This window comes from Colius striatus, chromosome 11 (genome assembly GCF_028858725.1).
Source record: "Colius striatus isolate bColStr4 chromosome 11, bColStr4.1.hap1, whole genome shotgun sequence".
Taxonomy (NCBI): Eukaryota; Metazoa; Chordata; class Aves; order Coliiformes; family Coliidae; genus Colius; species Colius striatus.
The window spans coordinates 1,979,746-2,007,190 of record NC_084769.1 but is presented as its reverse complement, the minus strand read 5'-3'; the positions used below and the strand labels follow the sequence as shown (position 1 = coordinate 2,007,190).

Here is a 27,445-nt window from a genome sequence, read left to right as displayed (position 1 = left end):
CACTCAGGTACATGAGCCTGCTCAAGTGCATTTCTCTGCCTTGGCACAAGGTATCTTAAAGCACACGGATTTATTGTTATTTCTGATGAGCTGGAACTCTCTGGATAATTTGTTTAGTCTCCACAAAAAAACAGATAATAAGCCATTAAGTAATTCCTGGCTCTTACTTAAGACATGTGCAGTACAAGCACATTTAAAGCCTTAAATATTTGCTTTCCTTAGCATTTGTGGAAAAGCACGTTGCCCTCTCCCATTCCCCAGCACACAGCCATACCCTCTAGTACCAGAGCCTGGCTTGCAGGCACCTCAGGAGGCAGAGCACCAGCCCCCAGCTGGGAAGGCTGCACGCAGCTCTCGCCTTCTCTTTCTGGCAGGGACTGAACTAGGTAGGCAAAGAGAAGAGTCCTCACCCGTGCTTGTTAAACAAACTGTGTTTTATTCACACAAGGCAATGCACACGTATTGCAGACAGGAGGCCAAGTGGATATTCCAATAAGACAGATCCCTTAATACTGCAAACTCATTTAAGATCATTTTCTGCAAGAACTGTGGTGCACCTACTAACCAGCACACGTTCACCTAAACCCCAGAGCAAAGAGAGGCAGAACCTCGGGCTGGACTCACAGCCCACCCATTGGCACAGCACCCGCCTCGGCTCCATGTCCTTCATTTCCACCAATCCCAAACACTTTGAGTCAGCTTCATGTAAAATTTAACTGCAACGAGCCAGAAAGTCTAAGTTATTCCTTTGTTCAACACATACATCACAGTGTTCAAGGTAAGCCAAGAGTAGTGCCTGTTATTCCTTAGAAAAGATGCATAGATAAAAATAAGGGAAAAACCCCCAGATCTTCCTGTCAGAAAACAGCTCCTGTCAGAGAGTGCAGCTGCAGCCACGTCCTGCTCGGCTCTCCTGTCTAAGGGACAGCCTTCAAACGAATTACACCACAAGTCCAGGAACACCCATGAACAAAACCCGCAGGGAAACGAACACAGAACGTTATTTTTAAGGTTTACTTGCTAGGGAAACAATCTGGGGCTTCTTTAACACCATCATTTCTGTACCAAACAAAACAGGTGACGTGTTTGTCACATCAAGGCTGGATGAAAGACCACAAATTCCTCCAAACACGTCTGTGCGTGGCGAGATGACGGACTGGCCTGGAGAAAGACTCACCCAGCATTGGTATTTCCAACGCCCATGGAACAAATACATGACAATAGAAGTCCCGTGGTGAAGTTGCACGAGTTTCTACGTTAACCAGCCAGAGTTTGTATGAAAAAAGCTGAAGTTCTCTACCGTTGATTCCCGATACAAAACAGCGGGTAGAAACCGAGCGTAGAAACGTGAAGTTAGAGAAATCCTTTGGCAGCGTGTTCAGTTACAATCAGGCCTCAGAAATAAATATGATCATGTGTAGAAGAATGAAGAGAAAAAAAACAGAGCCTATTAACACCAAAACCCTCTAAAGACGCTATTTTGATAATAATTCTATTATTTTACACTATCTACAAGTTGCATATGACAGAAGGAGGAGGAGGAGATGAGAGTGACAGCCCTGCTTTCAGAAAATGCCAGGCTTTACCAGTGTGCACGCATGTAGCGGGGTACAAAATTTCAGACAAATGAGTATATACATTATTTATAATCCTAATTAACTGAAAGTAATCAAATCCCACCCGTCCAGCCATCTCCATCGAGGAGAATCGCTTATTTCTGCCAGATCAAAGTTCTGAATCCAACAAAAACACCAAACTCAATCTCAACTCACTCCCAAACGTAGCAAAATGTGTATAAACCATAGCAAGGTTTAGTTTTCCTACCCAGCAGCTTGGAATCAAGAAAGCTCTCGCAGAAAAATCTCTGAACATTAAGAATTTTCAACAGCAGCACTGAAATGAATTACTCGTGGAGAACGCAAGGAACAAGGTATCGAAACACTTCAGTACTGCCACACGTGGTAGTTGTACTCAACTGCCTCAAGGGGAAGGATCCAGGCAAATTAAAGCCATGTCAGAAGGAAAGACAAAGGCTTCCTTCCAGTTGAACAAATTTAAATGGGAAGCAAGCCTGCCTTACAGAGCAGGTACCGAATACCTCACTGCATCAGTGTAAGGCTACACCTGAATAACTTCATGATCCCAAACAATGAAAGGCAATGTGAAAGCAATGGAGTGAAGGTTGGTTTTTGTTCCTCAACAACAAAGTCTGCAATCTGATACTTCTCATTTGGTAGAAAATGTGTACACCAAACACACTTGTTTAGACATTTGGGAGTTTCATGCATTTAATCAAGATGTGATCCTAAGTGATTTGCTTCCATTACTTTCCCAATTGCAAGGTTACTACTCATCATAAAATGGTTAAAATGGGTATAAAGGTGATTCTGTGAGAGCAAGTAGGTAAAGAGGGATTTTTTTTTTCCCCCTCCCCGAGGCTGAAACAACAAAAGAAAGAAACCCCTCATTCCTTAAAGAGAATTCAGTTCAGCTGCTCCTCTTGTAGGAACCCTGCCCATTAAAAAAAGTGCATCAGGGAAGAAATTCTTAGATTTCTTTTCTTAGCCACCAAATGCTTCCACCATCCTGAGGCAACTCCTCTAAAGACACGCTGTCATTTCCAAACTTGCATCAAGCGAGGAGCACAGTCCCACTCCCAGCACACGTGTGTGCTCTGCCGCTGCAGGCACCGAGTTAAACGTACCTTGACCACATGGCACAAGGGTTTCTTGGACTGCAGTCAGCCTTTATTTAGAGGTGGTGGCAGGGAAAGGAAATCCAAGGGAGGCAAGAACCCCCTGGTCCCATAAAGATGATTCCTATTCCACTCAGCTCCCCACTGAAAAGGGAACAAGGCAGATTCTCACAGTCTCAAGGAGCTTCAAACGTTCTTGAGCCCCCTCCTTTACCGCAAAGAACTGCAATACTCCTTCACTTCCAAACACATCCAAAAAGGAGAAGAAAGAGATTCTGTGCAAGTTTCTGGCGCAGCACCTTGCATCCACAGAGTGCCCACACAGTCAGCTGGGAGCATCCCTTGCCTGCTCTCGCAAAGGAGGCTTGTGCTTGCAGTACCACCTCTGCCAAAAGACACGAGTGAGTTCTAGCAAAACCCCACCTGTTTTCTTCAAGAGAAACACACCAGAAGTAGGCAGCACTGTAAAAAAAATCTCGTTTCTCATATTTCTGTAGGTACATGGGCCTCACTGTCACTAGATCAAATCATTTTCTCTTCCAGGTCTCATCTGTTGAGCTGTTCCAGTTACTCAGCGCACATCGTACGGCAAAGCTCACTACAGCAGTGCAGTGAGAAGGCAGTCTCTAAATCAGGAGAGGTTCTCTAAAGCCCCTTGGATAGAAGGATTACAGAGACATACCAGAGGAGGCAATGCACAATGAGAGCAGCACACAGCAATGATTAAGCATCCTCAAGTTTTCAGGAACACATCGTAAAGCAAATTATTTTGGGATAATCTCTGAAGATTCACAAGTGGCGTTTCCTGAAAGCACAGAAATAAGGGCTCAGAGTCATCTGGAATCATTTCAAAACATCAGCTCATCTAGTTCAAGACCCCTTTCTGCAAACCCTTAGCAACCAGATCTGATGCATCACCCTAATGAAGTAAGCTGGGTTATTTAAAAGGAAAACACATTTCGATATCCATGACAGTTGTTCTTAAAAATCACTAGGTTGGGCAACCTTTATCAGTAATACACAAGTATGAGCTGGTTGCTTTTAGAGGAGAGGCTGTTGATGGTAATTTGTTTGCTGCTGTAGAACGGAATGAGCAGGAAGTGCCACGGGATAACCTGGTCCTTGAGGCAAGCTGGCCGGGGTGTTGTGGAAGGCCGTCATCTCCAGTGACATGCCCGGTGGCTGCGGGGGGTAGGCGGCGCTGCCGGCGGCGGGCGCCAGCCCGGGGCTCTGGTTCACGTACGCCTGGTTCAGCACAGAGTCTGGTCCTGGGCTGCAACAAAACAGAACTCTGACAGGTTCCTGTCTATCCATTCAACAAGCACGTTTGCAAATTAACCTGGGGCTGTTCAGCCTGGAGAAGAGAAGGCTGAGGGGCGACTGCACCAACACTTGGCAAGTACCTAAAGGGAGATGAGGTGACACTTTTTTCTGTAGTGCCCAGTGCCAGGACAAGGGGTGATGGACAAAAGCTGGAACACAAAAAGTTCCACTTAAACACAAGGAGAAAGTCCTTTGGTGCTGAGGTGAGGAAGCCCTGACCCAGGCTGCCCAGGAAGGGTGTGGAGGCTCCTTCTCGGGAGGTCTCCAAACCCACCTGGACACGTTCCTGTGTCCCCTGAGCCAGGGGAACCTGCTGTAGCAGGGGGTTGAGATGGAGCTCTGCAGGGCCCTTCCAATTCACACCATTCTTTGATTCTAAGATTCTAGTCCAAAAGTGAGTTGAGTAGTTTCAAAATGATCAAACAGCATTATATGTTAGTGTAAATATCCCAAGAACATGTGACCTTTAGATAAAGTTGTAACATTACCATCAGGAGGGAGGTGATTTAACAGTTTGCTGCTGCAGTACCTTAAATAGGCAGCTTGAGCTGGCTGAGTTGCTCCAGAAGAACTTATACTTTGAGGCAGAGACCTCAGCTGCCCCATCTGATCAGGTCCTAGGGTGTAGCCTGGGGAAACGGTGACTTGGTGAACCCCCTGGATCATGTAGTTCGCACTGGGAGGCTGCACGGGGTATGACTGTAAAGAAAAACAAACACCACCAAACCACACTGTATTCCTTCTCTTTTCACTGATGAATGGCACAGGATACCACCACAGTGGACACACATTTTAGAGTCACAGGCTGAGTGAATGCCAAGTGCTTTTTTCAACAAGGTTCTAATACCAAAACGTGCAACTTCTCCCAAGAGGTGTGAAACAGGCATCCTTTACTCCATCAGGAGCTACCTTTTTCAGAGATGCTCTGCTGACCAGGCCCGTGCTTAATGTCTGAAAGAAGAACCTTCTGTATCACATGCAAGGCCTCTGCTCCTTCCACAAAACTTATTTCTTTCCCTCTCATTTGCCTTGTCTTAAATATGCTCAATCCTTACATATTTTGATGCAGGGATGAGTAGGAAGATGGGCACCGTATAAGACTTGTCATTTAACACATTTCACAAATGAAAACATAAGAATATTCCAAGATTGTAATGCAAAAGAAAAGCAAAAACTTCAGTCCCTTGTATTTCTGGTTTAAGACAATTCAAGTCTGTACTCAAAATTCAGCTAGAGCAGGTGCTAGAACATGCTCAGTCTCCAGAAATCCCCTGCTGCTCGTTGGCTTGGGACTTTGGACAGTATGTGGACACTGAAGGAACAGACACGTTTTAACCAAGTAACTGTGTCAAGCTCAGCACGGTGAGCATTACCTTGTCTTTTTCACCACTGGAAGCATGATTCTTGAAATAAATAGTAAAGATCAGTTGCTTTTTGGCTTAAATTATTTTTAACCTCCAAATATAATGAATTTTCCATCATTACCAGGAGTCGAGGACATGGAATTACTTTTAACTGACATATTTTCAGATCTAGCAGTTGCTATGGCAACTATTCTTTTGCCAGTGAACAATTAACACTAAAGAAAAATTCCCTTTAAATAAAACCACTCATTCTACACATTCTCCAAATGGGATCTTTAAAATATCTCTTTCTTCTCCCTTTTTTTGCTTTTAAGAAACAGTGTGGCACATCAGAGATGCTGTAAAACAGTTTGAGCAACTACACCCCCCAATACAACATGTTCATTTCTTAGGGGTAAAAGAGAGCTAAAACCAGACTAGTGTGTCTATATTTAGAGAAGGTACACTGAGCTCGTGATTAATGCACTAATATCCAAGTTCCCTCGCATCCCCGCTATTTGATAAGGAGGCAACATTTTACTTCAAGACTGAGGACGTGACTCACAGCCAGAATATCCACCAAGCTGCTGAAACACACAATTCTGAACTGTGAAGTATTACCCACAGAAGCAGTGTTTTAGTATTTTCAGCACAGTATCTTTCTGTTAAGCTGAGCAAAATTAAGGACTCCAGCTTGTAGCTGTTAACTCTGTCGTTCAGCTCACAGTTGTTGAGGCAGGTAACTGAGGCAATTCAGTGCTCTGTTCCAGGGTAGAAATGGTATTTCATCCTAAGGGCTATAAAAAGTCAGCAGGCAGTGTCAGATTGTTCGTAGGCTAGCAAGGAAGCATACACTTCATTTTTGCTGTCATCTTTTTAAATAGGAATCTATTTAAGGACAGCCTCTATTTCCAGAAAGGGATACTGACCTGCACCGAGACACCAGAAGATGTGGGTGGGTATTGTGCAGGATGGTGGAGTTTGGAGTAGGCTGAATACATCGGTGCTTCATTCATCAGTTTGTTATAGAGCTCCAGAGCTTCTAGAACTTTCACATTCAGCTCAGATAATTCTGAATGTTTCCTGTTTCAAAACAACCGTGTGCAAACACTTCAGCTTCTCAAACATCTGATGGTAAATAGGGGCTCATTAAACAGTTTCAAACGTCGCAGGGAAAAAAACCCTTCAAAAGGTAGATGGTCTATTTCTTACAAGTCTACACTGTAAAATGACCATTCTCTTCCCTACACCATCCAGTTTCTTATCCCAGTGACGCTGGCAGGAGACTCTAAGCAGTGAACAGTTATGCTTCCCTAGCTGCAACTCCATGAGCATTAGTGACCTTCTCTTTTCACCCTCAAATATCCTTAGGGGTCCGAGGGGGAAGGAGGTGAAGGGTGCATGACATAGATTTCCCTGTCACAGAGGACAGTCAGCAGCAGACTGAAAACACTGAGCTCCAGGCAGACTGTAAAAGGCTACAGTCCAAAAGTGCTAGCATAAAATGCACCAAGTAACTTCTGCAATACATTTTGGAGTGCAGCAATCAAATCTTAGTGCACACAGTGGGACCTCGGTGCCTAAGTGTTAAAAAAACTGTCAGAACTTCTTTCTTGCAAGATTTTCTATCCTGGGAGACAAGAGCAAGTACCAAAACACTTAATACAGCTGAACAAGTAAGTCACAGTAAACGATGGAAAAGCTATATTATGGCTCACCTATCTATCTCTTCTAGTTTCTCATCTATCATTGGACCCATTTGTTGACAAATATCTGTGAAGACAAAAGTGCCAAGGTCGTTAGTGTCTTGCACAATTACAAGTTTCAATGCAGCCACACACTACTTTATCCAAGTACACTAAAGTAGCGCGTGAAATGGGAGAGTGCAGTGAGGTATCTTGTGTGTCTCATTCCTCCACTTTACACAGACAGGAAAAATACCTTGGTGAAGCTGCTTTATCCTCTCTCCTCTTTCCCTGCATCTTCTCAAAAAAAACCCCAACCCTGCTGCTGAAGCTCATGAAAAACATTGCATTTCTACTCTCACTGTGCAAGGTCTGTGACTTTCATCCACTGGAACATCCACTCTAGACTGCCTATGAATCTATCCAGACCTGCAAAAATCTTCCTTTACCTTCACTTGCTCCACTCCAGGAAGGCTCCTTTTTTAATGTATGCTCAATTGCTACCACATACCTTGAACCACCTGGCTCCTAAGTGAGCTGAACTGCCTCTCCCCTCCTGGCCAGTAGTATCACAGAGAAATTCCAACACAAAATTAACTGCTTCTCTCAAGCAGAGTTTTGATAGGTGGATAGATCTTGCAAAGATCAGGCATTGTACACTAGCTGGAAATCATGCAAATTACTCTGTGAAACACGGAGTCGGCTTGGCAGCTATTAGGAAATTCAGATATAAACATGTAGCCCCATGCTCCCAGCGTGAAATAAGCTGTTCTGCAGCACTCTGTTAGTACAGACCACAGATTCTCTGAGCTTAAAATACATGCAAAAGAATCAGCAGCTCAACCCACAAAAGGTAATTGTGAGAAGAAACACAAAAACTATCTCACTTAATGCTCACTTAATGCTCAGAATACCTTCTGAGTCTAGAAGATCTGGAGAATCAAGCTTTAGATCTGTAGGATCTATACTCTGAAGTACTTGCAGCGTTTTATCCATCTTATCCTGAAAAGTGAAGAGATTAACAACAGTTATTCCTGAAGCATGGCAGAGACTGCTTTCCTTTCCAATTTTTTCTTTAAAAGAAAAGGTTCTTTATGTAAGAAGAATTACCCTCTAACACTCAGTAACAAAGAATGTTTCACCCAGTGTAAAATGTCAGCAAGTGTTCACATTGAAAGCGACAGCATACCTCATCTATATAAACTGGCTCAGGTTCTGCTTTCTTAATTTCTTCTGGGGTATCCTCAGGAACAGAACTTTTATCCACAGTTGCTGAAAGAAAAAAACATCAGTTTCTTTTCTGCAGCTGTGTTATCTTTAAATGAGAAAGAAATCTGAGTAAGTACTTTAGGTGCTGATGCTCCTTAGCTGCTGGAGAAGGAAAAATGGGCTTGCCTAGGAAACATTCTGACAAGCTGCTTCCTTTGGGCTGTTAGCCTGATTGTGGACTTAGGCCCTGCAAAGGGAGAGACTCTTGAGTCATACCAGCACTTAACACCACCTCCAACACACACAGAGTTACTTTCAGCCAAGTTCTAAGTGTTAAGAGATATTTTGGTATCATGAGCATGAATAAAGGTAACAATGGGATTCTTACAAAGCACCAACGTGGGTACAAATGTTATTCTGTATGAGCTCTGATGTCTGAAAAAGAGGCTCTGACATTTTCAAATGGCAAGTTCCTAGATTTATATGCAGTTCTGTAACAGGAGAAAGGGAACAACTTAGAAGAGGTTCAGAAGATAGGAACCATTAAGGTAAGCTACAGCACTATGTGCTTGTTTACTTGCTTGTTTGAAACAAGGGCAGGATTTCTCTCTCAATTCTTCCCTTGGGAAGACCACAGGAAATTACTTTGCTAATCAGTAGTTCCACCTTTCTAAAATCATCTGTCAGCTTTCAGTAGCTAACTTACCTGCCTCAGGTTCCACATTTAAGTCAGAAGTCACAAAATTAGATGGAAACAGTCCTACTCCTCTGTGATTTTCCCCTTTCCACCAATTGGTGTCACTGGAAAAATAAAGATGTATTACAAAACTCTGAACATCAATGCTTGTTGTCAGCAACATATTCTGGGCTTTTTGACAGAAAACCTGTGGTATCTCATACGCTGTTTCCCAGGGTATCTCATAACAAAAGCAAAGGAGAAGGGTTGTGGAGGTTGTGGAGCCAAGGGCAGGGGCTGAGGCAGAGGAGGGACTGGTGGAAGTAAAATAATTCAGTAGCAATCATTCAAAATTCAACAGAACTCTTCCATTCTTTAGATTGATTAGATGATAGCCCATTATAGCTTCACCTAAAAGTTTACAACAAATATACAAGCAGGGACTACCATTAGAACTGTAATTGATTTCTCACAGTCTATTAAGTCAGAACGACATCAGGAGGGAAACAGTTCTGCTTCTGAGCTATCACTGGGGCAACAGGGATAACAACAATCATTATCTTAAGTATTTCTTCTGCAGTTTTTTCTTAGCAAATGTGATGTCTGATAGCCAGAGACTGAGCAATTTGTGGAAGGAGCTGGAATTCTGCACTGTAATATGTATGCATATTCTTATGATACATGTTACAACCAGCTAACATTTACCTTCAGAACTACAAACAAGCTGGACCCACAGCATAGCATGAAATACCCAACATAACACAGTGAGCTTCTCCCTGAACCAAGGAAGTCTTGGGGTCAAAAACCCAAGGTATGAAAGAACAGTGGAAGATAAAGGGATCTGAGGGAGGCCAGAGTGACAATATACACTTCTGTGAAGGAAAAAGGCTTCGGAGGAAACATTTTCTACCCAAAGAAAACAACAGTTCTGGAATAAAAGCATCTTCATCAGAGTATATTGTACCTGTCATCCAAAACAAAAATAATTTCTCCACTTTTAAAGGTGAGTTCATTGTCCTCAACAGCTTCGAAGTCATACAGAGCTCGCACCTTCCTCGAGTTCTGGCTGTTTGGCTGCACTTCTGCAGATGGGTACAAGGATTTAGTTTCCATTTGTTGCTGTTTCTGTTCTTGCAGAGACAATTCGATAGCTACAATTGCGAGGGGGGAAAAAAAAGTTTGTTTTATCCCTGAATACCAAGGCAGTTTGCTCTCCTAATCCAGAAAAATATTCATTGCCACACGATCAACATGGGCTGGGTCTGCTTCTCTAACACTTTCAGTTTAAAATCTTCGCTCCAAACTACTAGCCACATTTCACATTTCAACGGCTTTAACCTTGTTGATGGGCAGAGCCAAAGGCAGGATGTAATCATGCACAAGTTATGAAACATTTAAAAAGCCTTCTGCTCTTCATGGAACAGTCCACTGCTTGAAGGCTGCTACTCAGGGCAGCTGATCATTAGCATGATCGGGAGTACTGATAAATTCCTCACTATGACATCTAACTACAGCAACTACATCCAAGAAAGAGGAGATGGAATAAAACATTTGAATGTTTGTTTTCATCATGATGTAGCTAAAATCAAACAGGTGAGTGCAGCAGGGAAAAGATCCAGGTCTCTGGAGACAACGTACTCACAAAGCAATGCCACTGGCTATGGGACGGGGAAGAATATATCTTACCCAAATCCTCATCCATGAGGAAAACACCTTGGATGATGCAGTTCACTAATTCCCAACCTGCTGTGCCCTTATTTGCAATTCTAGGCAGCAGAAGAGAGTACAACTTCCTATTTCTGTGTACTTTACCACAACTTCTGGAGCACAAGTCTAACTCAAGGCCATGAGGAACAATTTACCTTTAGCTATATCTTCATCTTCTTTGTTCCTACTCAATGATGATCCATTCTTAGCAGCATTTGTGGTAGCCTGTAAGTGTATTAACAATAGAATAAGTTCAGGTTACACAGGAAGAAGAAAGCTCTGTAATTACATACTCCATCCCTGCAGGTGGGACAACAGGAAGGAAAAGCACTTGTACATCAAGCTGGGAGCTGCTGCCTTAAATAACATCTCCAGGACAGCATTGTGAAATCAGGCACAAGCTCAAACACAGCAAGTTCTACTTGGACATGAGGAAAAGCTTCTTTGGTGCTGAGCTGAGGGAGCCCTGGCCCAGGCTGCCCAGGGAGGGTGTGGAGGCTCCTTCTCAGGAGGTTTCCAAACCCACCTGGACACGTTCCTGTGCCCCTGAGCCAGGGGAACCTGCTTTAGCAGGGGCTGGGACTGGAGCAGCTCTGCAGGGCCCTTCCCACCCCCACCATGCTGGGATGCTGTGAAATCATTCCTAGAGATTTCATTCTGACATGGAAGTCTTCATGCACACACCTGGAATGAACTTTCAGACACTAATCATGTCTAGGAATTATCAATGGTCCTAGAAAACAACTCCCTACAAGTGCACCAAATACTGAGAAGCTTCAGCTTTGCTTGTCTGAAGTGTACGAGGTAAAAACATCAAGATGACATTTTATACGTATTTGTGGGAAAAGAAGCATAACTTGTTGCCAGTACTCTAGATCTTCCATGTTTCTGCCATATGTTTTAACACATATCCTAGATTTAGAAGTGAAAACATCTTTGTGGAGGAAAGGAAGATTGTAAAAGTGAAAATACCCCTCTGTGTTTAATACAGAGAACAGTAAATTTCATGTCAGGAATGTGTAACAGGAGCTGCAGATCTAATTTTCAGGACTGACCTTTACCTGACTCAGTTATCATGAAAATATTTAGAAGCATAAATAATATAGAAAAAACCCAACTGTCATAATATCTGCCAGCTAGAAGATTAGGCATAATACACCACCAGAAGTGAAACACAGAGGGTGAGGTTCCTACTGCAGAGGCAGGATGATTCCTGACATGGACAGGTAACTGCATTAACCAGAAATGGAGACCTGGGAAAGGAAAGCATAGTGCAGATCACCTTTAAAAATGTCTCCATTCCAGATATTGCCCTTTGTTTTGCGAGGCTCTGTGAAGAGAAATGAGGCTCTGTGCTCCAAGTCAGCCATCAGAACCACGAAGCACCACGTAAAAAGTGTGGGTGTACAATTGCTTCAATTTAAGCTGGTGACAGCTTAATGAAGTTTTAAAAATGATCAGAAGACTGAAAATGAAACAACTCATAAGGGCATCATGAAATAGCCTTTGGTCTCTTCTTACTTTTCTCAGGAAGGCAAGGACAAAAAAGCAGCACAAACAGAAGGGAACCTCAGCATAAGGAGCCAAACCAAACTAGAGCAAGGACCCAGCTCTCCCCTGATTGAAAGCCCCAAAGGATTTGCTTAGGGCAGCTTCTGATTTGCTCCTTGGCTGGACCAGTGACCCTCACAGTGCCCCGTGTCCCACAGCAGTCTTTACCTGTGGTCCCGCTGCAGGGAAAGTGACACCTTCTTCTTTCAGAGATTTAATAGTTGCAGAGATTAAGCTACACTGTGGGTCCTTCTGAAATTCTTCTGACCACTCCACCATGAGGGTTTTGAGCTTTTCACATACTTTTGGATGAGCCTAGAAGACAAAATGGCAAACATAAGGATGCTTGTATCTCAAAGTGAACAGAAAGGCTTGTCCCCTCTCAGTGCCACCTGGTCACCAAAAACATGTCCCTTGAAAAGATTCTTATCAATCAATAATTGCCTTGATTAGGGAAACCTGGAAAACAGAGCCTAAAATATATGGTCTTTTATATATTGACTCTGATGCTACATAACATGTGTCACTTGTGGAGCACCAAAGGAAAGCTGGCATGGCAGCTTCCAGCACCACTGCCCCAGTGCAGCAACAGGCTGCAGGCACTCCAGATTTTCCCCAACCCTACCCAAAAACTTGTTATTTTAAACCATGGTTCCTTCAGCCCTTACAGCAATCCTCCAGGGAATATTCTCCTGCACAGACAAAGCTTAGATTTTGCAGGCAGCTCACTTACCAACACTGCTCATATTTCAGTGGAGTTAATTTTAGGTGGTTAAGGACAAAAAGACTGACAAACTTCTTGACTTTTCAAATGTTAGCCACGTTTCCACCTCAATAGTTTTGGAGAAATTCAGGTTAACACACTTACTCTAGCTTTTCTGTGCTTCTGAGTCAGTTACCTCCCATTTTACCTCACTTTTCTTTCCCTTACTTTTTAATTTGCATTTTTATTCCTCTCCCAACCACATAAGTTGGTCTCATATAAGGTACTGTCTCTCCCTGCAACACAATACACCCTTCCTACCTTTTATGAGCTCTGCTGTCTTCTCTTCAGATATCAGAACACATTTCTCCCTCTTGACTTCACAGGTGAGAGGATCTCACAAAATCCTCATCTTTGTACCTTCTCTGCACACCTGTATGTGTGGGTGGATGCCTCCTCGATTCACATTCCCTCACCAAGAGGAAGTATGCATTATGCATTCTGTACAGGTCCACCCAGTTCATTGGACAGTTTATACTATTAGCTCCTGAACAAGGAACAGAGGTGCAGGGACACAGTCCAGTAAAGGAACTGGGGGCAATCAAAGACTGAGTTCATACTCTGTCTACAAATCCTCTGGCTCCCACATTCTTCTCTATCCTCTTGCACCTAAGTGACTCTACATCTCCCCTTCTTCCACCCTCATCCACAGAATTTATGGCTACTCTAAACCTACACAGGCCCTCTGATTTCATCCAGCCCTGCAGGTTTTGTGCTAACGACCTCACCCATGGTAATAATCCCCCTTCAGAAAAGCAGGTCAGAGTCACATATTACTCTACTCTATGGCTAAAGAATACCCTGCAGAGCGTACCTCGGTGACTTTAAACATCAGCTGCTCTTAATCCTGTCTTAAAACGTTTACTGGAGCAAAAAGAGCACCTCTTTAACAGAGCAGCTAATATATGTGAAGGTCATGCCAAGACTACAAGGGTAAAGCATGGACTAAAGCGCTTCAGACTCCATACACTTTCTGCCTTTGTTGACAGTTGATAAGAAAGACTGTAGTTTGAACTCAAAGTATTCAAACCAGTCTCAGGACACCTGCCATGAGTAAGAGTTCTGGGGCTGTGGGCTTACCTACATCTGCTTCATTTGGTTTGTCTGAGTAAGAGCCTGGGACTGCACACACACAGTGCACGGCCAGGATCTCTGACTGAAGTGTAGTTCAGATCATGCCGTAAGCCTGTGCCTCACATGCAAACATGTGCTGAACAGCAAGAATGTTGACAAGCCTGGGCTCCAGCATGCATGTAATTGAAAGAAGAGATGCAGCTTGGTAGGCTCACTCAGTGTCAGTACAAGACATTCGTTACACTTGTCTGAACTCATTTGCTTTTAGAGAAAAAGGAGCGAGTACAATTTCATCTGCCCTCTGAACACTACTCCTCCAACTGGGACAGGCTGGGGGTAAAACATAAGCACTTCCCAACAACAACCCATGCTCCAGTCAGTGCTCCCTTCTTCAGTGGGATGAAAGGTTTGTTTTTACATTCACAAGTGCTGTCAAACCATGAAGGTCAGTGTTTTTGTTTCAGAATGGACCACAGCTAATGAGAACAAAGGGGAGGACTTTAAGACCTATTTTTCCACACAAAGCAAGAAAAAGAAGAGCTGTGAACTCATTTTGCTTCCCAGCAATTTTATTAGTTTCCTTAATTGCTTTGCTCCACCTCTGATGATTCCAGGCCTCCCATATATTTGAAGACTAACTTCTTTTTAACCCATTAGCCTTTTTTGTCTTCAACCAGAGCAGTAATTAGGGAAAGCTGTTTCTGCTCATTCAATTCATTACATACAGATTTAGAACCTATCAACTGCTCGACCCTAACTATTTAGGTCTTCCTTTCTTGGTTAGCTCCTCATTCAACATTCTGAGGATACCTAGAAATTAAGTTGTTTGAAAACTTTATCCTTTTCCTTGCAAAAATTAATTGACCTTTCTCACAGTTTTCCCTTTGCACTTCAGCCTGTGAATTCCACTCAAGCCACAGAAAAACTCTCCTCAAGGAAAGCTGTCCTCAACGTTATCAACTCAAATGAGCGTAGGAAGAGTCACAGAGTTTAATTAAAAGAGCTCATGTCATTTTGTAAAAAATCTGAAGTTAGATCATCTTTTGAGATCCTTTCCAGCCCTTAAGATTCTGTGATTCTCTGCCTGTCACTTCTCTAATACGTAACATTTTCATAGCAACAATCCAAGGGCACAAATTTCAGTGGTAAGACAAACAGCCTGCAACTGCACATTAAAATGCATATTAACTAGAACATTAGTGCTGCCAATTCTTTGCTATGCTGAGACAAAGCAAGTCACCAAAATAATCCTCCCCCAACATTTCAGACTATAAACAATTACCTTATTTATGATACTCCGAGCTTCGCTAGCAAAGTCTCGAGAACATACTTCTAGGTGAAAAATTTTGCCACAGTTTGACACACAGGCTCCTAAAAGCTGACAGGAGAAATACAATTGTGAAAATGTATGACAACAACGAAAATAATCCATAATAAAAGCAGGAGTTAAACGTAATCCTCTGTTCAGCACTCGTACCCTCACTGGAGATACAGAAAGGTATTAATTGCTCAGCACACATTTAACAGCTGCATTACATAAAAGTATGCAAAGGTGTTGGAAAGGAATGATGTCTACTCACTGTAAGTGCTTGCAAAGCCACATGTGGAACTTTATGATTTACTCTCTTCATGATGGCTTTAAGGCAATCCTTTGCTCTGAAAAAGGAACAAAGAAACTATTAGTGAGCAACGTGACCGCCAGGATCTGTGCAAGGAATGACACCAGTTACTCAGGTCAGGTGAGCAAACAAAACTGAGGCTGTTGGAAAAAATGTAACCCAATCTATGCTTTGCTGAGAGCTGGTCTGGAATAAATACTTCACAACTTGTGTGCTTTTTTATATTTATTGGATTGGAACAGTCTCCGTTTTTACACTGGCATTTTGCATTCATTCCCATAAAAGCACTGACAGGTCATAAAGGGAACAATTGCCATTAAGGCAAGAAAATGGATTTGAAATAGAGAATGAAAGAAATGTCTACATGAAAGGCATGGATGAGGAGTAGTGATGACTAAATAAATGGTTATGTTATTGGCTACAGTAAAGGGCCTCCCTGGATTTAATTCAGAAATCATGCTCATGGGTTGTCAGCTCTTGGATCTCATTTTCACAACGCTAAGGACACAAAGGTTTCATGATTTGTCTCAGCAAAATCTGAGATCTGTATAGAATAATGATTAGCACTCTATATGTTACTCTGCTGAAGAGTTTCATACTCAGGATGAGCATTAACAGCATGCATCAGCTACACAGGCTGAGGCTAATTTGTAGGGCTTCATTAACAGTATTTTTTTGAACCCCTAAACCCCTGAAATCTCTAAGTAAAGAGCTGACACAGTATCTTTACATCTAATATCACTTGCAGCACTTGAGCTGCTGTGTTATCCAAGCACAGAACTGCCTCCACAAGGCTGCATTTCTCTGTGGCACCAATGAACTCAGCTCCAACAGCCTCAGCTCTTCACCACCCTGGTTTCCTGGTCACTTTGTGCAGGCACAAGTGAAAGCTGTTGATGAAAGCATTGGATCCAATACCTATTGATCTTTCCCTTCCTGATTGAGGCTTCAGCACTCAATGCAGTGCCTGGACCAAGGAACTATCTGGCTAAGCAGGACAGCTTTCAGCCAGACCCGTGGCAATGTATCGTGTGTACAGTAACTGCATCTGTAGTCACACTTTGGTTTAGAGCAATGCTCTGGTTTTGACACAGATTATCTGATCATCCCCACACATTGAACATTCAATTCACAGTGGAGTTTTGTGCAAATGTATTTCCTTCTGCCACAAACTAAGCCAGAAACTCCTCTGTGCACGCCAAACATGCTCCTACCTCTCATGGAGCCATGAGAGCAACAGCATCTGCAGACAGATTTGCACCAATGCTGCTGTGGATATTAAGTTTGAGAAGAGGAGATTAAACCTGTTCTGAAGGGGGGGAAAAAACCAACACACCCAAATGCCCTCAGCTGCAAACTGGATGGATGCAGTGGCTTCAGTATCGACTGCTCTGGTGTACTACTCCAGCCCCAGTGTGCTGGGTTAGTCAGTGACACAAACACAGCCAGAGAAGTGTCAGGGAAGTACATTCACTCATAGTTAATGTACAAACAATCAAAAAGAGTCTACATGCTTGTTATTAATCTGTGTATTTATTTAAGAGTGGGCATCAATATTTAGTGTTTTCACAAGATGGCTCTTAGTGAATGGCAGGAAGGAAGAAAACTACACAAAACTGGTGTAAAATACACCAGCAGTAGTGGCATTTAAAAGTCAGAGTGTAACATTTGATTGTATACATAAAATCATGCATGAGAATTAGATCACATGTTTTATAGAGTTAAATATTTTGCATGTGTAATTAAAAACAAACAAAGCAATTTACAACCTCCCCTCCTCCAAAACAAGTACATATAACACAGTTCCCTCTACTAAAGCCTTTTAGCACTAAAAAGAAGAATAATAAAGAACTCAAAGGACATTCTACACTTTTTTCCTTCAGGACTAAAGGTTCCCCACCTGAACAGATTTACTGTCATTCCCTGGGGGAGGTAATCAAAAAAACCCACCCCACCACACCTTCTCAGTGTAGTAGTCTTCAGTGTTCCACAGGACTCATGACAACGCTAAGACCCGAAGAACTTAGCCTATGCACTAATTCAGGTTTACTTCAAAGCTTCAGCTCCAAAGGATTACCTTCAAAATTCAGCCATTACAGGATTGTCCCAAAACCACTTATGTTTCAGTACAGCCACTCAGGCTAAACTGATTCAAACACATCTCTGTTTACAGCCTCAGTTTTTCCCCCCCCTCTTTTCTCCTCCACCAGTCCCATTCTTCCTAACAAGCAAACACAGACACATTTCTCATCATAAATAGCTAACTGTCCTAGCTAGATATTTTCTGCAAAGAAATTGGTTCCCATTTTCCTGCTGGCACAGTTGCTTCTCAAAATTTATGCAAGATCATTAAATATGAAAAACGTGGCCTCCAGTGCAAAACCCCATCAAAGCTGGGATGCACTCAGCAGATACAAATTGCTCTACTAGAAACCCTGTCAGAACACTTCTTTCAAAGAATTGTGAAGCCAACTGTGTATATTTATAGAGCCTGTAGAAGTGTCAGATTGGGAGCACTTCTTGCATTGCTGCCTACACCCTCCAACAGTATTCCTCTTCACACCAAACTGCACATTGTAATGCTGGGACACAGCTTACCCATTAGGAGTACTTCCAACTTTGTCGCATATATCCATAATAAGCCCCCAGTCCTCGCTGGTGTTACATTCATTTGTAGCTTTTTCTAGGGAGAAAAACAAGATTGATTAAGTGTAATACACTATTAAGTTCAGATTCTAGTCAATAGACATTTTCTCAGGCACACCAAAAAAGTGACTCCACATACAAAAGCCCGAGGGCAGTGTCTTCTGTAGATTAGCACCACTACTTGCTATCTTCTCACTACATACAGTTTTCAAGACTGGACTAAAAGATGTGATAAGTACTTAAAAGCTCCAAAACCAGAAACAACAACTGAAGTGTAATGCTGCAAACGATGAAAAAGAAACCACTTCCATATAGTTTGTTGAGTTACTCCAAGTTTGAGTCGTGACCCTAGCTGGGAGCTTATCCAAGGCCTCAGAGCATTTGCATAGAATCATAGAATGGTAGGGGTTGGAAGGGACCTTTAGAGATCATCCAGTCCAATGTCATTACACATTGCACATGGATGTTCCGAGAAAAAAACCCCACACCAAAATCTCTGTAGTACTCTGGAGGACAGCCACCTCCTCATCCAACACACCTGGTAAAATACCATTTTTCTCAGGAAATCTAACCACCACAGCAAGTGCTGAGAAAAATAAAAGGCATGGAAGAATAAATAAAAACCACAAAAAGGGGCAACAAAACCAGAGTAGTCTATCAAAAGGATGTCTACTTAGCATTTGCAGCCTTTCATTCCATCTATTAAGTGATAAGGATTAATGTTGTTTAATTGTGCTTTCCATTCCAGCTTTTATTAGAGCCACTTTATTTAAATAACATTTAAATATTACAGTTCTATGAAAGAGCTTATAAACAGCAAGTATTTTATACCTTTCATCTGCTGCTTTATTAATTTAACCTGCCAACGTAACACTTCGAAGTAAATTCCAAGTGCTTTTAGATGTTGATGTGGCACATTAATCCCATCAGAACGCATTTCATAGCCATGGCACTATCATAATCAGTTCTTTTCCCCAATTTTACTTTGGTAAGGAAAACCACTCAAATCCCTCTGGTACTGAGTGTTTTAAAGGCTATTTAGGAGATTAAAGGAGAGCAAAATGGTCACTTGCTATCAATGTGATGGTGTTCTGTGATAGCAGCTGCTCTGAAATTATGAGGTCTGCTGACAGCAATACTGCCACAGGATAAACTCAATTTCATGTGTGCCATTAAGCATCTTCTCTCATAATCAGCTTCATTCCTTAGTGTTGCAGTTAAAAGTTGCAACAGCAGAATGGCTTCCCCAAAGGAAACTGAAGCAACAACAGTGTCCCTAAAAACCCCTTTGTTACAGATGGAAAAGCAGACCCAAGGAGGAGGAATGGAAACATGTCCTTTTTGGCCACAGGTTATCTTCACGAGCTTAGGCTCAGTATTTAAGGGAAGTAAACACTATGTTGAAAGTGTGTTCCTACAGCACAAAACTTCTTAGAGTTGTACCTGGAAAGGACATACTCGTTAAATTTTCTTTAAGTGCATCGGTATTTTTAGGACACCCATACAAAATTCATTGCTGCTGGATGATGAATGAGTGCAATTTTAAACATGTTGATATTCAGCTATTACTCCTTGGAAGACACAAAGAACTGAGGTTATGCTTCACACACAAGCCTTCAGAATCATAAAAGGCCCCAAGTGCAGTAGCCAAGGCTGCCCTTGGGCTCTCCCAGCAACGCCTGCTGATGCAGGGGCATGTAAGCTCACCTGAGACACTGTTTCAATACGCACAGCTCATGAAGCAAGCCTAAAGACAAGTACTGGTGAACATCTCAGCTTTGTTTCTCCTCTCACATGCTCCAAACTCCCTAACCCTAACCTAACTTTCTTCTTCCTTTACTCCCTTCTCTTTCCCTCTGTCATTTCAAAACAGGAAACAAGTCAAACCAGGGAATTTACCTTTGAAGAAGTTACTGAAAAAACATAAATGCATCTACAAAATGCACACAAGATGCTCTGAGAGGGGACACACATCAGATCTGCTAATAAAAAGCACTCTCTACTAAAATACCACAACAAAGAAACAAGCTGAAACAGATACTTGGGCATAAAAATACGGGGGAAATGTACAATTACTTAGATTGTTTCCATGCCAGTCTAATGCAAGCTTGTAAACTGACCTGGAAGTGTAAACACTATGAAACCAAGCACCTTGCTTTGCAAATGCTGTCATGCAGAGCCAAACCCAAGATCCCCACAGAGTGCCAGATAAAGACCAACGGATAAAACAAGCGCAGCGGGGCAGCTCTGTGGGGCTCCAGCTCCTTTCAGCATGCTGGGACACATCCACATCCCTCCTCCCCTTCTGCTGTTTGTCACGTAGACACAGTGTCACTCCTGTCCTCTGCAAGAGACTCAAGAGTACTTGCCAGAGGATGTATTGAAGTTTCCCTTAGAAACAAACAGCTTTGCCAGAAGATGGCCCATGCTATCCTGATCAGCTCTTCCAGTGCCAGCAGGAAGGTTTAATGTTTACCAGGCTTCATGGAGAAGTTTTCAGTTCTATACCTTCTACACCCTCAAGGACAACATCATACCCCAACACTTAGCATTACATACTCACAGCTCCCATGCTTTTCCTCATCACTCCCAGCCAGCATGTTCATACATGGAGGCACAGCAAATGCAAACTCCCTCCTCTTGCATCTGCACAGCCCGTTCCAGGAGCAGATGTGGTCCTGGCGAGAGGATGAAGGCTGCCCTATGGCATACCCTGACAACATCTGAGTGTTTCTTCCCTGCCAGTGTGACAAACTTAACAGCATCTGGTTTTTTTTTACTTAATGTGAGCTCCAGTGTAAGAATAAACTTGAAGGATAACTACTTCACAGATGCTGAGACATGGACTTGGATCAGAAGAAACAGATGTGGGAGGATTCATTTTCCAAGATTTTTTCAGTGCTAAGGGAACATAAACTTAAATAAATGCCATGAGTTATACTCTGTAGCCCTCCAATTAATGAAGGAACACTAGATTTGAGCTTACTTTTACAGAGATAATGGTAAAGGCAAAATATGCTGCTTTGTATTGCTGCTTGGCATTATTTTTAAAAAGTCACAAAAAAATGTTGAAACCCCATGATTAATCATTTTAACTGGATCAGTTCCCTGATCTGATTTGCCATGCAGCTGCATCACAAACTACGCCAACACCAGAGAGGAGATCGCACTAAAACGAGCAGCTGGGAAGGGGATGGTAACTGTTTACTGATATTACTGCCAAAGGGAGAAATGCTTGTTGAGATTCTGCCTTAAAATACTGTCACCAGCTCTTCCAGAAAATAAGGTAATGTTCCACTATGGCATGCTGAAGTCAAGTCTTTCAGGACCTTCCCTCTACCACACAGAATCCAAAGGGCAAGCTGAACATCGGCCTTTTTCATCTAACTGCGTTAGTTCTTTCTCACAAGAAAGAGTTAACACACAGAAATATGACCAAAAGACACCACAAAAAAACCCTACGAGGACTGTGACTGGGCAACATGTGGTAGCCCTTAACAGCATCCCTGTTTACAGCTTTTCAAACATCAAGCCCTCAGCCTCTAAAGATCTTGGCATAATGTCAAAGACCTGCATTCAAAATTAAGTGCGCTACTGAGTGTTGATTCTCCTGGGGCTGCAAACGCCAGGCAGAGCTCACAGCCTCTGTGCCCTGCAGCCTCTCTACAGCCCCTCTCTCAAGGCCTGCTGCATCTTCAGCATCACACACCAGCACCAATTCCCCTAGCTCTGCAAACACAAAAGCAACGCACCCCATTTCTAACGCAACGCTGCGAGCTCTGCAGGTAGAGAATCCCAGAATCGCTGATGGCAGCTCTACCCCTATGCTACCTAGCACATGTGATCTTCAAACTTGAAGAACATGTTGTTATTGCAGTGCTGAACTCCTCTGAGCCAAGCTTGCCAGCAAAGCCAAACAACACGCCAGCTGAAAAAAGAATACCGGAAGATAACACTTTTTTGTACCTGTGTCAAATTTTAAGCTGGAAATAGGGAAAAAACAAGCACTCAAGCACTGATTTAGCACTTTTCCATTCGATATGGCATTTCCCAGAGGCTTTGATCACTGGAAAAGTTTCCCCCCTGAAGCCACGTGGAATAAAATCTTGCCTGCATATCAATATTTCAAACCCATCTGGGTGTGCTCCTGAGCAACCTGAGCTGTGCTATAGGCTTGGGGAGGAGCGGCTGGAGAGCTGCCAGGCACACAGGGACCTGGGAGTGCCAGTTGACAGCAGCTGAACATGAGCCAGCAGTGTGCCCAGGTGGCCAAGAAGGCCAAGGGCATCCTGGCCTGGATCCGGAGCAGTGTTGTCAGCAGGAGTAGGGAGGTGATCAGTCCCCTGCACCTGGCTTTGATGAGGCTGCACCTCCAATACTGTGTCCAGTTTGGGCCCCTCTCTACAATAAGGCCACTGAGGAGTGGGTCGGTCTGTTCTCCCTAGTAACAAGCAACAGAACAAGAGGAAACTGCCTCAAGTTGCACCAGGGGAGGCTCAGGCTGGATGTGAGGAGGGGCTGCCCAGGGAGCTGCTGGAGTCACCGTCCCTGGAGGGGTTTCAGAGCTGGGTGGGTGTTGCACTGAGGGCAATGGGCTGGTGGGTGATGGGGCTGGGACAGAGGCTGCACTCCATGAGCTGAAAGGGCTCTGTCAGCTGAAACCATTCTATGATTCTATGATCTGATCTAGGTGTATCTGCTTTAGCATGGGTGTTGGACTGGATGATCCTTAGAGGTCCCTTCCACCCCCTACCGTTCTGTGATTTCCATTTTCACATAGAGCCATTCTAAGTACAGGAAACCGGAATTCATATATGGAAAGTGAAAGAAATGGAGGACTACTCCAGACTGCTGTTTCTCAGAAGATAAAGCAGAACCATGTTGATGAAAAGCAGATATTTAATCCCATGCAGCTTCATTTGCCTACTTAGCCTTTGTACAGCCACCGCAGAAAATTCCAGCTTTGGTTTAATTAGTGACACAGAGATGACGACACTGTCGTCACATGACTTGCATCTCCAGTAACACTGCATGGTCCCTTTGGTCCTTGCTGGATAGGCAACCCTACTGTAATGATCCCAGGTCCCTATTCATGACACTGAGTATCATCTTCTAGAAAAACTGGATCAAAGTGGAAGATTACATGAACTTCTTGCAATGCAAACCCAGTTCACTGAAAGGGTCTTTCAAGGTCTTGCTTAAAAAGCATGTCTGACATTTTTTTAATTGAGTCAATTGAGACAATCTGAAAAGCAAATAATTCCCTCTGTCAGACAGGCTGCAAACTACAATAAAAACAATGGAAATATTAGGGAGGGATTCACAGAGGCTTCTACTCTAGAGCCTGGAAAGCAGCAAAATTAAAGTTGCCAATAGTGACATAAAAGGTGTCTCAGGTGTCTCAAGTACTGAAGAAGTGAGGTTATCATATCAAGAAAAACAGCCAAGACAGGGCTGGAGGGTTCAGACCTGTAACGCTATCAAAAACGAAAAATAAAAGTCATAAGATTGCACGCTCAGAACTTAAAATTGCAGTAAGTCAAGGTAAAGCTGTGGACATAAGTGGCTCCAAAGAAACACGAGGGAAACATTTCTTCAGTGTGAGGTGAGGGAGCACTGGCAGGGGCTGCCCAGATGGGTTCTGGAGTCTCCTTCTCTGGAGACATTCCAAACCCACCTGGACAAGTTCCTGTGTGACCTACTCTAGGTGGTCCTGCTCTGGATTGCACTGGTTGATCCTTCCAACCCTTCAGATTCTGTGCTTCTGTGACTGAATACTGGAAAACATTGCCCCTACATTTCAAGAGAACCCAGAAACATCTCCCAGAAAATCCAATTAGCTTGTCCTCAAACATTTGTAAGACTTGAAATCAACAGCTGAAAACAAGAATTATTACTGAATGAGAAATGAAGGGGAAACATGAATTGTAACAGAAAGCAGCTGCTCTTCAAGGCAAAGACACCTCATCAAAGGCTTATCAAACACCAAGTATCTGTTCAATGACAGAGAAACATTCCATAGGATGCCATGTGCAAATTATTAGCTACAGTTCTTGGATTGCTCTAATAAGGGTGGAGAGAGTTTGGTTCCCAAATGCTTCAAAAATGAGTCTTGAAATTGAAATAATGGCTGACACTGAAAGCAAAGGTAAGGGAAGCTGGCCTAAAATTGGAAAGTATCATCAATAAAAGGAAATGCTAAAACATAACTCTTGAGGACTGGATTAGGTAGGAAAAAGTTATACTTGGTAGGACAAGACACAAATTCACACTGAGTCAACAAGAGAGTCTTCTAGAAACTAAGAGCTCAGCAATTAGAAACAGGAGAACGATGAGCAGGCTAAATTCTAGTACAAGAGACCATAGGTCACCAAGGCAAAGCATAGAGAATCCTAGAATGAAACATGCCAGGCAAACATTTGAGCAAAGCCCAAGGAAAGCTGAAATGCTATCAGACGTTATCAGAGACCCATGACAGCTGTACAATTCTGGATGCCAGTCAAACTACACAGAAAAGTACTTCCTACTCCCTTGATCACGTCAACAATCATATGAAAGAAGGCTAGCTAAACAAAAGATGAAAGGGAACAGGCTTGTTCTCTATTGAAGGAGCAAGTACTTAAGAGATGAAGGTTATTTAAGAAGAGGGACAGTGCTGGAGAAACAGCAAGTGCACATGAATTATGAATACATTTAGACAGGAAATTAAAAAGCCTCTAACACTTTACAGAAGTGAAGTTTGAGATATCCTCTCCATAAGAAAGGCAGACGAAAGAAAACACACTCCTCTAAAAACCTTATTGCATGGGTTAATCCTGCAACGCTGCAACTACATCGAAAGCAACCAAAGCAGATGTGAAGGAACTGCAAGTGCACAGCCCTGCTGAAAAGCCAACAGAATGAGTTTAGAACCAGTGAAGAAAAAACACAGCTGTGGCAAGCAAAAGCATGTCTGCCTACATTTTCTAAAGGTACCCCAAGAAAAGAGCAGTACTACACATATGGTCTGAGGAGAGAGCTGGATCTGCCTCCCTGATGGCTGCTAACAAAAGTGGGCTCCTGTTCTTGCCACTAACCTTTGCAGAGGTGTCCAGATCTGCTTTTCCACCCGCCTTTGCTAAGCAGGTTGAAGTCAGAAAACTTCCAAACCCAGCACCTTCATAAACAATCCAACCCACGAGCCAAACACTTGCTTCTTGAAAACTACTTTTCTGTCAGAAAGAGTTGAATCAGCTCAACAGTGAATCAAAAAAACCCACAATCAGGCAGATGAGACCATGGCAAAGGATCTCTCTTTCCCAGAAGCATCAGTTGGGCTCAATTATTTTCTTGGAATTAATGTGTATTTGTTTGTAAGTAAAGTTAAGTCCCAAGAGATGCACATTAAAATGGGAAAAACCACTCATGTAAATACTGCCAGGTTCAAGTACACCATCCACATTGGTTAAGTTCATACTCTGGATGGTCTCATTTATGTGGAATAATCATTTTTTTATAAGTTCCTAAGGGCACACAGATTTTTCCTGGCAAGGGACTAAGATTTAGACTCGGTAATTACAAGGTCCCTACTGCAATGTGCTTGTTTGACTGCAGTAAGTGCAGTCACAGTATATACAAGGCAAAATTTAAGAAGCTGCAAGTGAACAGACTGCCACTTTGAAGTACTTAAGGCCTTGAAGCTTTTGAAGAATGCAGGTCTGCCAAAGAATTCTGCACAGCTGTAAGAGTTCCCAGTTCAAAAAAAGTCTTCACTTGTGCAACTACATCAGAGCCACGTGAAAGGTAAGTCTGGCAAAGCACACTGAACATGTCACAAGGTACTTAAGTAACTGCCTGATGTGTAGCTGGTCTGGCAAGTTTCTACTTCCATTTCAATCATAGGTCAACATTAAAAATCTGATGATGGCTTGTGAGAAAGGTAATGGCTTCATTACACAAACTTCACAGACACATTAAGGAAACACTGCAATTTATACTCCACAAAGAGATAAGGAAGAGGAGTGTGGCAACAGGGGCACTCACAGCAGCCTCTTCTATCTGTATACATCCCAGCCATGACAACGATCCCAAGAATGTTCAGTTCTTTTCTCACCTATACTTCCAGTGCAGCCAGAAACGTAAGTCTGACTCTGTTATCAAACTTTTTTCCAGTGCTTTGAATCAGAATAGGCACTGTTAAAAACAATCAACCAACCAACCTGGAAAAGCCACACACAGAACAAGCCGGACGTTTGAGAAAGCACAAGACAGAGCAGAAGCACAAACCAAAACAACTGAGTCATCATCCATCCACAGCCAAAGTGGCCTCATGGTTTTGTAATGGGAAGAAATGTCAGCTCAGGCTTAACTCGATGCCCTAAATCAGCCTCTAGACGAAGACTTAGCATCAGGTACTGAGGCACAAAATTCGACTCTTACTGACATGAACAGAGTTAGCTTGCACCCCGAAGCTCTATGCCAGAAAGACAAGGTTTACCTGCCACTTCGCTCCGCTGAAACCTAGCAAACTGAGCAACGCAACGTGAAGGGCAGGAGGCAACAAGTCACCTCAAACACACGCCGTAAAACTGTAAAACTTCAGAAGTCGCAGCACAAGGGGCCACAAAACACTTCCTTGAACCGCTGAGCGCAATCAGAGCCAGAGAGCGTCCGAGAGTGCCGCGATGGGGTTCCAACCAGCCCCGCTTCCCTGCGGAGGCCACGACACGGGCAGGGTTGGGCTGGGCAGGACAGGGCGGCACGGGGGCCCGCGATTCTGTCACAAACAGCACATCGGTGTCCCCTGAAGCTTGGCGGCGGGACCACCGGCAGCTGCCAGCGCTCACCGAGGAGCGCAACCGCGGCTCGCACCGCCGGCCGTCGCTGCCCTTTCTCCCCCAGGGACCCCCCAGGCCTCGCCGCAGGGAGGGGACGACACACACACACACACACATACACACACAGGCCGCCGACCCGCAAGCACCGCCACCGCCGCCGCTGCCTCCCCGCGCCCCGCCGTCCCGCTCACTCACCCACGTCCTGCTCGAAGGGGTTGGGGGCGAAGAGCGGCATCGCGGCAGCGCGGTCCCGGCGCCGGGCCCCTCCGCCCTGACGCCACGGGCAGCCGCCGCCTGGCCCGCCGCCGCCCGACCGCCGCCTCAGGCCCCCGAGGCCG

General features: G+C 43.5%; 1 protein-coding gene across 1 annotated transcript; it reads right to left on the bottom strand.

Moving 5' to 3' along the window:
* Nucleotides 1-416: 416 nt before the first annotated feature.
* On the bottom strand, nucleotides 417-27,445 carry STAM2 (signal transducing adaptor molecule 2). Its single transcript, XM_062004616.1, has 14 exons — nucleotides 27,303-27,445; nucleotides 18,244-18,328; nucleotides 15,607-15,682; nucleotides 15,309-15,404; nucleotides 12,358-12,504; nucleotides 10,794-10,863; nucleotides 9,896-10,082; nucleotides 8,962-9,056; nucleotides 8,236-8,318; nucleotides 7,961-8,048; nucleotides 7,080-7,134; nucleotides 6,291-6,444; nucleotides 4,548-4,717; nucleotides 417-3,968 (listed from the first exon to the last, which is right to left on the bottom strand). Exons 1-14 carry the CDS (start codon nucleotides 27,340-27,342, stop codon nucleotides 3,737-3,739), a joined length of 1,578 nt encoding a protein of 525 aa, XP_061860600.1. The 5' UTR covers nucleotides 27,343-27,445; the 3' UTR covers nucleotides 417-3,736.

Bases quoted from the DNA above. Each gene is read 5' to 3' on its own strand.
- STAM2 (XM_062004616.1), bottom strand. From the start codon at position 27,342: ATGCCGCTCTTCGCCCCCAACCCCTTCGAGCAGGACGTGG. The intron at 18,329-27,302 runs GTGAGTGAGCGG...TTTTCTCCCTAG, and splicing joins CCCCTTCGAGCAGGACGTGG to AAAAAGCTACAAATGAATGT. The intron at 10,864-12,357 runs GTAAAGACTGCT...ATACACTTACAG, and splicing joins TCCCTGCAGCGGGACCACAG to GCTACCACAAATGCTGCTAA.